We start from the raw sequence: 17,299 nt of genomic DNA, 5'->3' as shown, positions 1-17,299 counted from the left end.
TTAATAGACAGAATGCAGAAGAATGTTTATGATGAACATGAGGGGTGCAATATATGAGTGCTTCAGTACTGAAGATTACCAAGCTTTTCTAATGGTATTAAAATTATATTTTCATTTATATTTTTAATTATATTAAAATCTAAAGTTAACCAACTCTGCCTTTTCATAGGCTTGTTTTGTTTTGTTGCATTTTAACCTTCACTTATATTTTTTACTTCTTCCGCATGTGTAATCCCTTCCTCTATCTTATCTTTTCCTTTCATGTTGTGAATACTTAGCCTGCTCCCAGCTGCTTCTATAGAGTTCATTCTTGCTGTTCCTGCTGTTTGTGAAGGGTCTGGAGGGAGAGGCCACTGGAGCCTGATGATGATAATTAATTTCATCACTGCTTTTCATTTTGATGCCTGATGATGGGATATGTACTATTTCTGAGACAAACCCTTTGCTGGATTTTCTGAACTATAAATATGGGGTCAGATCCTTGGCTGGTGCAAATCAGTGTGCACTAGCTCATGTCAGATTTTACTAGGTGGGGATCTGGCCCATCACATAGACTAAAGAAACCTTTTTGATTTTCTGGTACATACAATATGTGTAGTATATGCTTTACACATATTGCAGTATTCATCCATTTGTAGTAACCATCAACCTTGTTTAGCTGTTTTAGTTGAAATGGTATTAATAGGGTCAATCTAAGGTCAAATAGCCTAGGTTTAGTTAAAATTTGTCCATTAAGAAAATTTTGGAGTGCAGAGCATTAATGTGTAGAGCAAAAAAGCTTTCTATTTGTGTGTATTTTGGTTAGGGGAGTAATCGTGCTATTGTTTCACAGAAATGGTAACTAATTGTGATCTCTTGTGGGAGTACAGCTTGGCTGTGGGTGACAGTTTATATGCATACTAGCTTTTCTAAAGAGAAAAAAAGTTTAACTTCAACTTGTACATGAGCTGTTCGCTAACTTAATTGCAATAGTCAAATATCCTAATTGAATGTTTTTTTGAGGGGAATTTTCAGCAGTGGGACATCCTCTAGGTGCGGAGGGAAAAAAGGTTCTCTAGCTGTGGGTGGTGCGGTGTTAAAAACACTAATTAGGTGCTGATTGTGCAGTTAGCAACACTTTTCAGTTCTCAAAAAGAACAGGAGTACTTGTGGCACCTTAGAGACTAATAGATTTATTTCAGCATGAGCTTTCGTGAGCTACAGCTCACTTCTTCAGATGCACAGAATGGAACACACAGACAGGAGATATTTATACACACAGAGAACATGAAAAGGTGGAAGTATGCATACCAACAGGAAGAGTCTAATCAATTGAGATGAGCTATCGTCAGCAGGGGAAAAAAAACTTTTGAAGTGATAATAAAGATGACCCATAGAAGGTGTGAGGAGAACTTAACATAGGGAAATAGATTCAATTAGTGTAATGACCCAGCCATTCCCAGGCCACGTCTAGACTACGCGCCGTATCGGCGCATTACAATCGATTGCTCGGGGATCGATATATCGCATCTGATCTAGACGGGATATATCGATCCCTGAGCGCGCTTAGATCGATTCCGGAACTCCACCAAGACGAACGGATTTCCGGATTCGACATGGCGAGCCGCGGACATCGATCCCGTGCGGTGAAGACGGGTGAGTAAATCGATTTTAGATATTCGATTTCAGCTACGCTATTCTCGTAGCTGAAATTGCGTATCTAAAATCGATTTTATCTCGTCGTGTAGACCTGGCCTCAGTCTCTGTTAAGGCCTGAGTTAATTCAAAAACCAGTGGGAGAACACTTCAACCACTCTAACCACTCAGTGACAGACTTGAAGGTGGCAGTTTTGCAACAACAAAAAACTTCAAAAACAGACTCCAAAGAGAGACTGCTGAACTCGAATTAATATGCAAATTAGACACAATTAACTCAGGCCTTAACAAAGACCACAGCCATCCGCAAACTGTTCATGCCTTGCCCTCTCCTATTCCTGGATCTCAGAGAGAAAATAGATCGTTCGGTATCACTTTCTCTGCAGCTGTCCTCTCTTGGAGGCCTCTTCTTTTGTCATTCTCCCTGCCCTGGATCAGACTGTGGTCAGGATGCTGGGCATCTGCTCTCTTGTTCCTACTGCTTCCAACTCTTCCTTCAACCCCTTCCAACTTTCTCCTTTTGAACAATAGTATATCCAACTTTTCTCTTCTCTCTACCTCCATATTTCTGTCATCTACTGTGCATTTAGTTCCTACCCCATCAGCCTTCCTCTCTGACTTGGACTCCTGTCACTCACTTCCTCTTCATCTCCTACACTTAACTTCAGTCTCTTCAGCTTCCATGTTGTTGACACATCTGTTTTCTTAGCTGCACGTCTCCTTGCTCCGACCTCTTCATTTGATCTGCAGCCCTTGTTCAACTCTTCCATTCACCAAAAAGGCTGTTAACTTGACATGGTCTTCACCAAACGCTGCACATGTGTGTTCTCTCTCGCAGAGTCCCCCATCTCTGACCATCACGTGATCTCTTTCTGCATCACCCATTAGTGCTATGGTGACGAGATGTCCCGATTTTATAGAGACAATCCCAATTTTGGGGTCGTTTTCTTATATAGGCTCCTATTACCCCCCCATCCCGATTTTTCACACTTGCTGTCTGGTCACCCTAATTAGTGCCCTTTCTCATGTTCCTTTCAAACAGAACTATGTTAATGCAAACTAGAAACCTTTTAGGTCACACCCACAGTTTCCACACAGGGGAGTTACAATGCAGCACTTTGGTGCTTACTGCATGTCCGAACTGTGGTACAGTGCAGACATAGCGTAAGTGTTTGTATACAGACAAGCCTTGAGATACAGCCTTTTGATTTTACTGCGTTTTCAGCTTTGACATGTCTTTTGGGGGAGTTTCAGGATTACAGTAAAGCTTGGGCTGGTGAGTCCATTCATCATACATGTATGACTGGCAGTGAGTATAAGTCCATTTGGCTATGTTATTCTGTTCAGATCTAGAAAACTAATTCCAAGAATTTCCCAGTTGGTTTTCAATTTCTAGCATTGTAGTTATTGGTATGTCAGAATTAGACAGTTTGCTCCCCTTTCTTTGGATTCCAAGCCAATGTTTCTGATGTTTATTTAACTATTACATTACAGAGTGGCAATGATATTGACCCTTGCTAGTCTTCTGTTGTTTGTAATAAACAATATTGCTTTTTTAAAAAATACAATTTTTTTTCTGGTTTGGGCATGTTGTGGATGTGCTGGTTGTCTCTCATGCGGAATTGCCAATATCAGAAGCACTGCTTCTCAATGACTACGTAGATACAAAGTTTCTGATTGATTCATTTTGGGCTGAAATGGAAGAAGGGGCAACAGCAGACAAACTTTGTAACCCAAAGCCCACATAAATCCATTATTTTATACATTATTTAGTTTTCTCTTTTGTATGTGTGTTTTTAAATGGCTTTAAAAAGTGGCATCAGAGCAAATAATTGTGTAATTTAGCACTTCTACTTAAAATATCTATAGATATTTCATCATAAATCACTTATATTATTTACCCAGAATTTAATAGTTTTTCCTCTGGGCTATTAAAATATTTGCTATATAGTCATTCGTGTTTTAGTTAAGTGAAGAAAAAAAAAATTTAATTATTATGGTTTAAGTACGCTCATTTTGGACCGTTTTATTTATTTTCAGTATTATTATGTAATTCATGCACATAAAGAAAAATAGCCTTTTCTCCAGAGTAGATAACTGATTAGACTGTGTTCCCTTTAAGTTGACTACTTGATTTGTGGTAGTTTAATTTGTAATATGAATAGTTTACTATCTGCTCAGCAACACTTGGATTTTTAAATGTTGCTAAAATGTTTCGCAGTTTCTCATTGCTATTTTTGCAAAATGATTCCTGCAAAACATAAATATATCCAATTTGAAAATGTTACTTGCCCTTTCACATTTAAAGGTGAAACGTGTCTTTTGCAGATAAGAATGCAGATGCTTCATTGATGTTTGCATATAATTGTTAGATTTTCATTTGGTTAAATTATTAGCAATGCCTTGCCAATACAAATAGTCACTATTAGGAAAGTGCTCCCAACTTAACCTGCAGTTCTACACTGGGGCTGGTTCATGTGAAAATTAAGAACAGGTTAGTTTTTGTTTTGTTTTTTTCACGATTAGCACCAGAAATATTTCATGGTTTAGAATTGCCCACTCTGGTATATCTGCCAAAAATTGATCCTGTACTCTCTGTGCTATTGCTATTGGAGAAACATTTAATACATGTAAGACTTAAAATATAAGCACCATTTTTTGAATTATTATTTGTATTACAGTAGAGACTAAAGGCTCCATCTGAAACTGGAGTAATGCCTTCAACAGCATACATTTTATTTCATATGCACAAAAATATTCCTCCTCTTTGCTTCTCATTTCCCCGTATTTCCTAGTCTCTGTATCCACCAGGATTTCTGTCCCTAATCCAACCTCTGAATCCTCTATCCTCTACCTTTCCATGTGTCCTCATTTTTGTTCTTAGCAAAATGATCATGTGTACAACCCCTAGTGAGCTCTCTGTGTGTAACAGTCTAGCTCACTTTTCTTCTTCATTGTCCATCCTCCATATCCCCAAGTCCATGGATGATGAGTCAATTCACCTTTTCTCTTTTTCTCTAAACTTTTCCCCGTCTCTGATTGAACTCAATGTATTGTGGATAATTCAACTTCCTCTCCCCATTCCTTGGTGGGAATGGGATGGACAATCGCTTTCTGCACTAGGGAAATGTTTAGCCTCTCACACCTAGTTTAAACTGAGTGAAATGCTTGCTGGGTTACATTTTGGTTTTTGGTGGGTGAGAGATGTTTCTGTGATACAAAGGAAATAAGATTTTATTAAGAGAAAATAAAGATAAAATGAGAAAGGAGGAGGAAAGAGAGATGTGTGAGGAGAAAGAGACACCAGCCAACTATGACTGTAGTAGGGCATGGCACAAAACGATATTAGGGAGAGGAGAATAAAATCCATCTTGTGGGATTTCAACAAAAATAAGGTGGAGAACTGGAGGTATAGGTCTTTGCTACTCAGGATTTCCTTCTTATTCTACTATCTCAATTTGGGTTACATAAATCCTTTCACCATAGTTGGGACACTGAAATGGGGTTTTCTCTATAAATTTTTCAGTATGATTAACCCTAAAAAAAGCAATTTTCAAAGGGATGTTTTACTTAGTGACTTAATGTCCCTCATCTACTTTCTCTTTTCAGGATTGTACAGTATATGAAACGGAGAATAAAATTCTTCATGTGGTAAGTAATCCTTGGATTTCTATAAACACACATCTCCACTGTGTAACACCTATGACTTTATCTTTTCTTTTCCTTGCAGTAGTGTCTGTGGTGAGGGTGAACTGATTTGGGCTTGTTGCATCATTTTTAATAACCAGCAACATGGGGAATCATTAGCAAATAGAGATATGCCTGAAGCAGGATGCTGGATCTGAATACCCCTCAATTTTAGAGAAGCTTGCATCTCAATTCAAACTCTGATTTGGGCCCATCTCTGCTCATAGGCAACAGATATTAAAATGTGGTTATGGTCACAGAAATGGCTATGTAAAAATAACATTTGACTCAACAAATCTGCTCTCTAGGCATACACAGTAACATCTGTTTACTTCAATTAAAAAGTTTAAAGTTTATACTACTTTTTACTGCTGTTACCACTGCAGACCCAATAAAACTATGGGAGAATGAACCTCCTCCTCCTGGCTCATGTGTCATTAGCAAAAATGCTTCCTAAGTTCCACTTGCATAATCTTTATTGCTGTTGATAATACGTCTGACTTTCAAAATGCAGTTTGTGTTTGAAGGGCTGCTCAATAGAGGGGTGAGGAGACAAAAATGTGAGCAAAGTTTTTCTGGAAATTATTGAGGCAATGAATGTGAAGCCCTAGTGCAAGATATTTAATTGCTTGTCAGACTGTGACTGTATTTTGGTAGGTATTGAGTTAATACTGACCATGTTTCTAAAGTCAGCCACAAATAGTGCTGTTCCTGAGAGCAAGTAATTAATTGGTTTCACGTACAATGTACTTTTTATTTCACTGGTCAGATAGATTTTGATACCTATTCTTCATGCCACTCAAGTAAATTATCTTCATTTCTACTTCATTGGATATGAAGCTTTACAAAAGATTTTCTATAAATATTTTTTTAATGCTCCCAAATCAAATGCCTAGCAAGCTCAATTCTTTAGGCTGCTGACACTTTTGATTTTACCATAACTGCAGAACAAAAAGGTCTTGAGTTCTTCAGTTGCACTGACATTTTTCCCCTATGGGGCAAAAAATATTAGCATTTGTAGTAAGCCTGGCTTTGTCACCTTTGACTGACTGCTCTCTACAGGCATTTAAATAATGAAGTTTTTAATGGTGCAGCTTTGGCAAAAAGTTGAAATGCTGAATGCTGAAAGGGTTCTTCTTCGAGTGCTTGCACATGTAGGTGTGTGCTTGCCCCAAGCACAGTTGCTGGATTATTTTTCCTTGGTATCTGTCGGATACCTCTGGTGTCGCACACTCATTGCACCAGTATGAAGGGTGTCATGGTATAATTCCCAAATCTGAACCTTAGTGTCCAAAATATGGGTACCAGCATAAATCCTCTAAGCTTAATTACCAGCTTAGATCCTATAGTGCTGCCACCAATTAGGACTTAGGGTAGAGCTCCTGATAAGCTCTAGTCTCCCCAAAACCTTCCCTGGAGACCCCCAAGACCCAGAATCCCTGCGTCTTACCACAGAGGGGAATAAACCATTCCCTTTCCCCTCCTTTCCTTTCTCCCACAAATTCCCTGGTGAGTGCAGACTCCCTTCCCTGGAGTCTTGTACAAGATAACCAAAAAATCAATTAGATTTTAAAAAAGACGAAAACTTTAATAAAAGAAGGAAAAACATAAAAATTGTCTCTGTAATCAAGATGAAATATTACAGGGTCTTTTAGCTTATAAAAAATGGATGAACAGCCTTATCCAGAAAAAATACAATTTAAAATATTTCCAGCAAACTACACATTTGCACATAAAGAAAACCAAATAAAAAGACTATACTGTCTTTCTACCTTTGTACTTACAAATAGAAACAGAAGATTAGCGAGCCGTAGAGACTGTGGTACCACTCAGCCTAGAAGCAAAAGCAAAACGAAACTACAACAAAGAGCGTATCCTCACTGAGATTGAAAGATATCTTGTCTCTGACGTCCTGTCAGGGTTTTGTTCCACTGTTGTTAATCCTTTACAAGTAAAAGAGACATTAACCCTTAACTATCTGTTTATGACAAAGGGCCCTGCCGACCCCGTGCCCCTTCAGTTCCTTCTTACCGCCTGTGACAGTTGCTGGAACTTCCCTCATTGCTCAGGCAATTTCTGCTACTGGCTTTTCTTCTCTTTCTCATGAGTGAATAGTAGTTTTAGTAGTTAGTGAGTTTTGGATGCCTCTGCCCTTGGTTAGAGAGGCTTGTCCACTCCCCGGTGCCAGGCTATGTCTCAGTCACCAGGCTTCAATCCCTGTGCTCAGGGCCAGTGCAAGGAAGTTTCGCGCCCTAGGCGAAACTTCCACCTTGCACCCCCCACCCAGCTAACCCTGCCCCCCCATGGCAGCTAACTCAGCTCCTCACTCGGGGAGCCCCCCCGCAGCAGATACCGCCCCCCACCGCGACAGCTAACCCTTCTCCCCCCCCGTCCCCTCACAACAACTAACTCCGCCCAGGGAGACTCCCCCGCCCCCGCCACGGCAGCTAACCCTGCCTGGGGAGACTTCCCCCCATCCCCTTCCCGCCACGGCAACTAACCCTACCTGGGGAGACCTCCCCCGCAGAAGCTAACCCTGCCTGGGTAGCCCGTCCCAGCTCACCTCGGCCCCACCTCCTCCCCTGAGCACGCCGGCGCTGCTCTAATTCTCCTCCCGCCCAGGCTTGCAGCGCTGATTGGAGGAGACTTAGAGCTGGGCTGCGTGCTCAGCGAAGGAGGCAGAGTGGTGAGCTGGGGCAGGGAGCTGTTCCCCTGTGCGTCCCCGCCCCGTTACTGTGGGTAGCCCTCCCCGTGTGCCCCCCCGCCCAGCTCGCCTCCACTCCACCTCCTTGCCTGAGGGGACTTTTAGGCATCCCCAACCACTAGGCGCCCTAGGCAGCTGCCTAGTTTGCCTAAATGGTTGCACCGGCCCTGCCTGCGCTTCCTGCAGCAAGTCGATGCCCTTGAGCAACCCACGCTCAAGCTGTCTCAGATGCGTAGGGGAAGCTCACTGGAAAGACGGTTGCCAGAACTGCAGGGACCCCGCACCAGGAAAGACTGGGAGGCGAGGTTGAAGGTTTTCCTCTGGGAGGCAGCCCTAAGACCAGCATCGGAGCCAGGTTCAGACTCAGCACCAAACACTTCAGTTTTGGTGTGGAGTGCTCCTCCCACCAGTTGAGAGTCCCGGTGCTGATCTTCCGATGTGGTGCCCTAAGAAGAAGCGCTGTAAGCACCAGGAGAAGAGTCGTTCCCCAATGTCAAAAGGAAGCAGGCAAGGGGTTCTAGATAAAGCGAGATTTGTGTCGGGCTGCTCTCCCTCTCCTGCACTACAGCAGCCACCTTCGCCAGCCTCGATATCCCCGTAGGCTCCGCTAACTCGGGTATGGGAAGTGCCATCCTCCAGCTGACAGCGTATCAGTCAGTTTGCAGTACTGTAAATCCCAGGGGCATTTGTGGCTGCTTGAGACTTACTCACTCTCTGTCCCGGGGTCCCTGGAGATTGAGGACTCAGCACTGCCAGTACCTATGAGCAGCAGAGAGACGTTTGCCAGCTTACCAGCCACCCTTATGGTAGCCTTAGCTTGCGCCTCTCCATGGTACCGTTTGCTGGCACCGAGAGGGTTGGCACCGCCTTGGTCCTCCCCACTGCAGCTCGTCTTCATTGTTGGAGTCTGAAGAGGGATCCTATTCTCACCACTATCAGGACGGTGAGCACTGGTCCCTGCTCTGTTCTTACCTTGCTGTTGCCTCTGAACACTTGGCCTCTGGGACTGTGGGGACCAGCACCCATGCAATGGCCTTTTTGGAACCTAGGGGGGTTTCCCGTGGGCCAAGGTGCTGTTTAGAGGTGTTCATATTCTGTGGCCTTGGAAAGTATGACAGGCCTACTAACAGAAATCCACCATTATTCCTGTACAAAAAGTTCATAGGGGTGGTTCTCAACTCTGTCCAGGTAGAACCTTTCTTTCAGAGGATTGTTTTCAGTCAGTCTCGAACATAAGTTCCCTTTAGACACATCTGGCCATCACAGTCTGGATATGCTTGAGCCTTCTGGGCCACAGGGCATCATGCACATATGCGGTGCAACACATAAGGCTATGTATCAGACCTATCCAGGCCTGGCTGGCCACAGTATATTCATCTTTGCAACACCACCAGGTCCTTGATTCACTGACTGGTGGTTGAGCCAAAGCACAGTTTGTGCAGGAGTACCGTTTTCGAGGCCCCAACCGCTGGTGTCCTTGGTCTCTGATGCCTAGGCATTGGGTTGGGGAGCTCACTAAAGGCCCCTCAGGACTTCAGGTCTAGGGTCAATATCTGGGAACTCAGGGTGGTCCACCCCACATTATGGACAAGACGGTTTCAGTTCTCATGGACAGTACAACTGCCATATATTATATCAGCAGGCAGGGCAGAGTGCGTTCTTCCCCCTTATGTCAGGAGGCAGTCTGGCTGTGGGAGTTCTGTATCACACACTCAATTTATCTAGAAACATCTTACCTGCCAGGAACACAGAACCAACTCACGGATCGTCTCAACAGGTCCTTCTCCACTCACCACAAGTGGTCACTTCAACCGGACATTGCAAGGGACATCTTCCAAAGATGGAGGACTCCCTTATAGACCTGATTGCTACCCATGGCAACAGAAAATGCCATCAGTTTTGCTTCCTGTGGGGCCGCAGCCTGGGCTCTCCTATGTATACCTTGTTAGCATGGACCACCCACCTGTATTATGCCTTTCTCCCCAGTCAATTGATACACAAGGTTCTGCTGAAGATCAAGGAGGACTGATCAAGGGTCATCCTCATAGCCTTGGCATAGCCCAGACAGCACTGGTTCACCATTCTTTCAAGCCTTTCAGTAGAGATTCCAATCCAGTAGAGATCCCAATCCAGCAGCAGGTCCATAGAATTTAAATAGGCAGTAGAAAACCCTCCAGCAGGGTGACTTATCTGGCAAAGTGGAAACAATTTTCCATCTGGTCTTTCCAGTGCAGCGTTCCTCTCGCACAGTCTTCATTGCAACTTATTTTAGAGTACATTCTGCTCTTGAAACAGCAATCAAAGTCCACCTGGCAGCCATTTCAGCTTTGCATCCTAAGATTGCAAAAGATCAGTCTTTTCGCAGTTTTCTCAAAGGCCTGGAGTGAGTGTACCTTCAGGTAAAGGAGCTGATCGCTCCTGGTGCCTAGACCTCATCCTGTCAAAGCTTACAGGTACACCCTTCAGGCCTCTAGCAACATGCTTGCTGTTGTACCTCTTCTGGAAAGTGGCCTCCTTAGTGGCCATTGGTTCGGCCAGGAGGGTTTGGAGAGCAACCCTTCACGTCAAAATCCACACATACAGTCTTCTTCAAAGATAAAGTGCAGCCGCACTTGCATCCGAAGTTCCTTCTGAAAGTAGTTTCACAATTCCACTGCAGCCAACTAATTTTTCTACGAGTATCCTGCCCTAAGCTGCATGAGAATAGGGAGGAACAGCGCCTACACTCCTTGGATGTTAGATGGGCCTTGGCATTTTATATTCTAAGGCCCAAAACCATTCCACAGATCACCTCAGCTATTTATAATGATAGCAGAGAGATGGAGAGTCCCTTTATTCTCTGCCCAGAGGATCCCATCTTGGATTATATTATGTATCCATGTTACAAACTCACGAAAATTGTTCCTCTGGCTAACCTGACTGCTCATTCCACAAGATCGTGAGCATCTTTGGCTGCTTTCTTAGTGCAAGTTCCTGTTAAAGATACCTGCAGGGCAGCAACCTGGTTCTGGGTGCACAAATTCTCAGTGCACTATGGCATTACCCAACAGGCCAGAGACAATGCCAACTTTGGCCGTGCTGTGTTCCAGTCAGTTTGTACTTGAACTCCAAGCCCACCTCCTGTGCAGCTGCTTGTGAGTCGCCTACATTGGAATGGACATGTGCAAGCACTCAAAGACGAAAAAACTGTTAGTAACCTTTCTGTAACTTTTGTTCTTTGAGCTGTGTTTCACATGTCCATTCTAAAACCTGCCCTCCATCCCCTCTTATTGGAGTCAGATGGTAAGAAGAAACTGAAGGGGTGCGGGGCCAGTAGATCCATTTATACCAGCACTATGTGTGCGTGGGACCAGACTGCACTGAAGCCGACCCAACAGATACCACTAAGGGAAAAAATTCTGGCAGCTGTGCTTGGGGTGTGGACACCTACATTGGAATGGATATGTGCAACACATTTTGCAGAACAACAGTTAGAGAAAAGTTAGTAACTATTTTTTCTTACACACAGGGAGATAATACACTGTATTTGTGTGTATGTGTATGTATATAAATAAAAATAAGAAAATATATTGAGCTTACCAGTGGTCTGAAACAAAGGGTGAAAAGTGAGGTAGCAATATTTACAGGTGCTACAGCATTATTTAGTATAGTCCAGACTAGAAGATTGTGGAAAAACTTCAGAGGAATCTAATAAAGCTAGGTGAATAGGCAAACTGGATACAATGGAATTGTTAACAAATACTTTTCAATGTGCATTCCCATGCATAATTTGAACTCGTACATACATCTGAGTTTTACCCAACTGTAACCACTCAGGAAAAAGACCTAGATGACATTGTGGACAATTGAATGAAATTTCCTACTCACTGCTCATTAGGGGTTGAAAAAGCAAACAGTGTTAGAATGTACAAAGGATGGTATAGAAATAACATGAATAGTATAATGCCATTATTCAGATCTATGTTACGCCCTCACCTGGAACATGAAGTTCAGTTGTGGTCACCCTTTCTCAAAAGAAAAACGTAGCAGAAATATTATATAACATTTATATTGCATCAGTGCTTAGAGAGATCAACCGAGTCAGAGTCACATTGTACTAAGGCAGGCGTCAGCAACCTCTGGCATGCAGCTTGCCAGGGAAAGCACCCTGGCGGGCCAGGCTAGTTTGTTTATCTGCCGTGTAGGCAGGTTCGGTGGACCGCTGCTCCGACTGGCCACGGTTCGCTGTCCCAAGCAAATGGGAGCTATGGGAAGCAGCACGGGCCAAAGGGTGTGCCTGGGACGGCGAGCCTGGGCCAGGGGGAGCCGCCATCCGCCGAACCTGCCGATGCGGCAGGTAAACAAACTGGCCCGGCCTGGCAGGGTGCTTACCCTGGCGAGCCGCGTGCCAGAGGTTGCCGATCCCTGCACTAAGGCATTGTATAAATATAGTAAATGGCAGTACCTGTTCCAAAGAACTTGCAGACTAAAAGACAAGATGAAGCAGGTCAAGCAGGGAGGTGGGGATCACAATGTAACAAATATAACCTATGCAAAGCACAAGGTAACAAATATAACCTATGCAAAGCATCCTATCAGTGTGTTTGGTTCTCATCCCATCAGTAACAGGGATCACGAGTTGCCAACTACCTACCTGTTATCAGATGGCAATTTTCTGTATGCTTTCTGGTGAATCTGAAGAGACAGATGAAGGCAGAGACTTTGTGGATTTTCCTTAGAAGATATCACCACATATGAAGGATGGCATAGGGAAAAGTGTGAAGGTACACGTGGAAGAAGCAGACAAGCAGGTGATTGAAACTGGCATAGTAGGTAAAACCAGACTGGAAGCTGGCTTTGTAATAAAATAATAGAAAACACAGGTAGGGCAGGGCTCAACTTTGGAGGGATTTGATGGTTAGCATGAGAAATTTCTTCTTGGTGAAATGGAAGAAGGGAAAGCCAATGGAGGGAGTTTGAGAGAGGGGTGAGGAAGATTATTTTAGCAGCAGCACTTTGAATATATTTGAGTGAGGCAGAGTTGCAGGCATTGAGGCCTTAAAGGTGGAGATTGAAGTAGTGAAGGAATGAGATGTTCAGAGAATGTCTGAGATTTTTGGCAATGTGGGCAAAGAGAAAAGGATCGTTCTTCTTCGAGTGCTTGCTCATATCCATTCCAGTAGATGTACGCGCGCTGCGTGCACGTTCGTCGGACACTTTTACCCTAGCAACACTTGGTGGGCCGGCAGGTCGCCCCCTGGAGTGGCGCCGCTATGGCGCCGGATATATACCCCTACCGGCCCGTCGCTCCTCAGTTCCTTCTTACCGCCCGTGTCGGTCGTTGGAACTGTGGAGCGCAGTCTAACTGTTTCTCCACCTCCCTAGCGATTCTCTTGTTTTTTCTGCAAATTGTGTATATAGTTGATCTCTTAACAGTAGTTAGTAGTTAGTTTTAGTAGTAATAGTTTTTGTAGATAGTTAGAAGGGATTGGGGGTTAGCCCCGTCCCCTACCGCGGTACCGTGCTCATGCCCGGATCACTGGGCTTCAAACCGTGCGCGGCCTGCCGTAGGCCGATGCCCACAGGCGACCCGCACGACTCCTGCCTTAAGTGCTTGGGCGAATCTCACTTAACGGACAAGTGCAAGATTTGTAAGGCGTTCAAGCCCCGAACTAAGAAAGAGCGGGACGTTCGCCTGAAGCAGTTGCTGATAGAGGCAGCGTTAACTCCACCGTCCTCAGCACCGTCCGCAGTACCGCGAACAAGCACCTCCTCGGCACCGCACCGCACGCCCTCTGAGAAGACGTCGTATCACCAGTCTCCGGCACCAGCTTCTGGTCGGCACTGCTCGCTCTCACCGTGGAGCAAGAAGCGCAAGCCTCCTGCGGCCGCTATACCCGTGCCGCAGTCTGAGCGCTTAGCCAAACCAGACCGCCCGGCATCGACTCCACCTGCCGCAGCACCGATGTCTGCCGCACTGTTGATTCCGGCCTCGGAAGGGCCGTCGAGTCCGGTGCCTACCAGCTCCCCGGCACTTGCCATGGTTGAGCTCATCGTGCCTTCCACCCCGGAGATGTTCTCCGCTGCACAAGAGCTGATTGCAATGACGGAGCCTGAGTGCCCTCGATCCCCGGCACTGCTGGTGCGGGTCCTACAATCTATTGGCAAGCCGGCCCCCGTATGACCTTCTTCGCCCGGCACCGTGGGACTCCATCGTTCCCGGTCCAGGTCCCGCAGACGTTCACGGTCTCGTCATCGCTCTCGGTCCCGCGGCCGCTCACAGTCCCGGTACCGCTCCCCATCAAGATACCGGTTGTACTCGCGGTACCGCTCGAGGTCCCGGTCGCCGTCCAGATATTACCGGCACCGCTCCAGATCTTGGCACCGCTCGCGGCACCGCACTTCCCGCAGCCGATCTCGGCACGGCGACTCTTGGCACCGGTCAACTTCCCGGCACCGCGCTGGTCGTAGGTCCCGGTCACCCTCACAGCATCGGCGGAACTCCCGGTACCGCTCCCTGGCACCGCACAGGGCTGGTTCTACTGGCCGCAGAGACGTTCCTCACACGGTCTCCGTCCCACCGTGGCCGTCTCGACAGCCGTCGATCTCCTCTCATGCCGACACGGCATCTTATGGAGAGTCGGACAACCAAGGTCCTCATCAGTGGCCCTTTTGGACTCTGTGGGCTTACCATCAGAGCCAAGGTAGCCACCATCCGCCGCCGCACTCCGCCCTCTCCGACCATCGGGCACCGGAGTCCACGGCAAGCAGACCCCCTCCAATGAGCACGGACTAACCTCTTGCCCAGGGCATGGACCAACACGAGCAGCCCCTGAATGCCCCACAGGACCAGGAGTCTCTCCAAGACCCTTTGGTCCCTGGAGTCTCTTCCTCATCTTCCCTGGATGAGGCTGTGGCGGGAACGGCAATGTCAGGACTGCCCCCAATCGACCTCAGGTCTCACCAGGACCTCCTCTGCCGCGTGGCCCTGAACATAAACTTGCCTGTGGAGGAAGTTCCTGAGGTGGATGACCCAGTGGTCAGTATCCTCTCGGCAGATACAATCTGGCAAACCCCGGCATCGGTACCTCCTACAGCAAAAGGGATTGAGCGTAAATATATGGTCCCATCAAAAGGGTATGAGTACCTTTATGTTCACCCTCCCCCTTGCTCGTTGGTAGTCCAATCCATCAACGAGCAGGAGCGACATGGCCAGCAAGCTCCTGCGCCCAAATCCAGAGAGGCCAAGCATATGGACCTGTTGGGCAGGAAAATCTACTCTGCGGGAGGCCTCCAGCTCAGGGTGGCGTATCAACAAGCCCTCCTAAGTAGATACAATTTCAACACCTGGGAGGCAGTGGGGAAATTTGTAGAGCTTGTCCCACAGGACTCCCGCCAAGAGTTCTCAGCTCTCCTGGAGGAAGGGAAAAAGGTTGCGAGGACCTCCCTCCAGGCCTCGTTGGACGCCGCAGCTAGGACTCTCGCCTCGGGGATAGCTATGAGGCATATATCGTGGCTGCAAGCGTCAGGTCTGCCACCTGAGCTGCAGTATACTATACAGGACCTGCCCTTTGACTGTCAGGGTCTCTTCTCCCAGAAGACAGACCCTCGCCTCCAGAGTCTGAAAGACAACCGCGTGATCATGCGTTCGCTGGGAATGCACACGCCACAGACTCAGAGACGGTCCTTCCGTTCCCAACCCCAGCGATCCTACCCCCACCTCGACGAGACAGGACTTCTCCAGGAGGAGAGGCCGGACCTCTCGTAGGCGCCAGTCTGGCCCTCAAGGGGGTAACAATTCCGGTCCCACCAAACCACCGGTGGGACCGAAGCCTAACTTTTGAAGGTGCGCCCGAGAGCAATGTACCAATTTCCCCCAGGATCCCGTTCAGTTCGCCAACCGCCTCGCTGCTTTCTTCCCTGCGTGGTCCCAGCTAACAACGGACCGCTGGGTCCTCAGCACGGTGGAATGTGGCTACCGTCTTCAGTTTATTTCGACCTGCCTTCCCACCCTCCCTCCTCGTCCCTCTTCAGGGACCCCTCTCACGAGCAACTCCTTCTGCAGGAAGTTTCGAAGCTCCTCGCGTTGGGAGCCATAGAGGAGGTTCCAGAGGACTTAAGAGGCAGGGGGTTCTATTCCAGATACTTCCTAATTCCCAAGGCGAAAGGCGTCTCAGACCCATCTTGGATCTGCGAGCTCTGAACAAGTTTATCAAGAAGCTCAAGTTCCGCATGGTATCCCTGGGAAACATCTTCCTTCCCTCGATCCCGGAGATTGGTACGCTGCTCTCGACATGAGGGACGCGTATTTTCATATCGCGATTTACCCACCGCACAGGAGGTTTCTTCGCTTCGTGGTGAATCGTCCTCACTACCAATTTGCGGTTCTTCCCTTCGGCCTTTCCTCGGCCCCTCGAGTTTTTACGAAGTGTATGGCGGTAGTCGCCGCCTACCTCCGTCGCCATTGAATTCATGTCTTTCCTTATCTCGACGACTGGCTGATTCGAGGGACTTCCGAGGCTGAGGTTACCGCACATGTAGACATCATCAAAGGTCTGTTCTCCCGTCTAGGTCTAATCATCACTCTAGACAAATCCATTCTGCATCCTACGCAGAAGATAGAATTCATAGGGGCACTGCTGGACTCCAGTCGAACAACAGCCAGCTTGCCTCCACAGAGGTTCCAATCTCTAGTTTCGCTCATTCAGGGGCTCCAAGCCTTCCCAACAACCTCTGTCCGCACCGTCCTCACTCTACTCGGTCACATGGCTGCGTGCACTTTCATGACAAAGCACGCGAGACTACGCATGCGCCCTCTGCAAATCTGGCTCGCCTCGGTCTATCGTCCACGAAGGGATGCCCTGGACATGATAATCACAATCCCGTCGCATGTGCTGGGATCCCTCAACTGGTGGTCGAACCCCTCCATGGTGTGTGCCGGTCGACCGTTCCATCCACCTCAACCCTCGCTGTTCCTAACAACGGACGCTTCCTCTCTGGGGTGGGGCACACACCTGGGGCATCTGTGTACCCAAGGCCTTTGGTCCGTGTCAGAATTGAAGCTCCACATCAATGTCCGCGAACTCAGAGGAGTCCGATTGGCGTGCCAGGCCTTCCGGCAACATCTACAGGGCCGTTGTGTTGCCATTTTCGTGGACAACACAACGGCCATGTATTACATAAACAAACAAGGAGGGACATGATCTTCTCCTCTTTGCCAAGAAGCAATGCAACTGTGGGACTTTTGTATAGCCCAGTCAATAGACTTGGTAGCCTTCTTTCTCCCGGGGGTCC

The 17,299-nt window shown here is 46.8% G+C and overlaps 1 protein-coding gene across 4 annotated transcripts in view; it reads left to right on the top strand.

Moving 5' to 3' along the window:
* Positions 1-17,299, top strand: part of CNKSR2 (connector enhancer of kinase suppressor of Ras 2) — a 401,265-nt gene that overhangs the window by 140,635 nt on the left and 243,331 nt on the right. For all 4 annotated transcript variants that reach the window (XM_075059991.1, XM_075059987.1, XM_075059986.1 and 1 more), the window contains exon 5: positions 5,245-5,286. In XM_075059991.1, coding sequence (XP_074916092.1) covers positions 5,245-5,286 — 42 coding nt within the window. The remainder of the gene's footprint in view (positions 1-5,244; positions 5,287-17,299) is intronic.

This window comes from Chelonoidis abingdonii, chromosome 1 (assembly GCF_003597395.2).
Source record: "Chelonoidis abingdonii isolate Lonesome George chromosome 1, CheloAbing_2.0, whole genome shotgun sequence".
Classification (NCBI taxonomy): Eukaryota; Metazoa; Chordata; order Testudines; family Testudinidae; genus Chelonoidis; species Chelonoidis abingdonii.
This window is presented reverse-complemented; position numbering and strand designations above follow the sequence as displayed.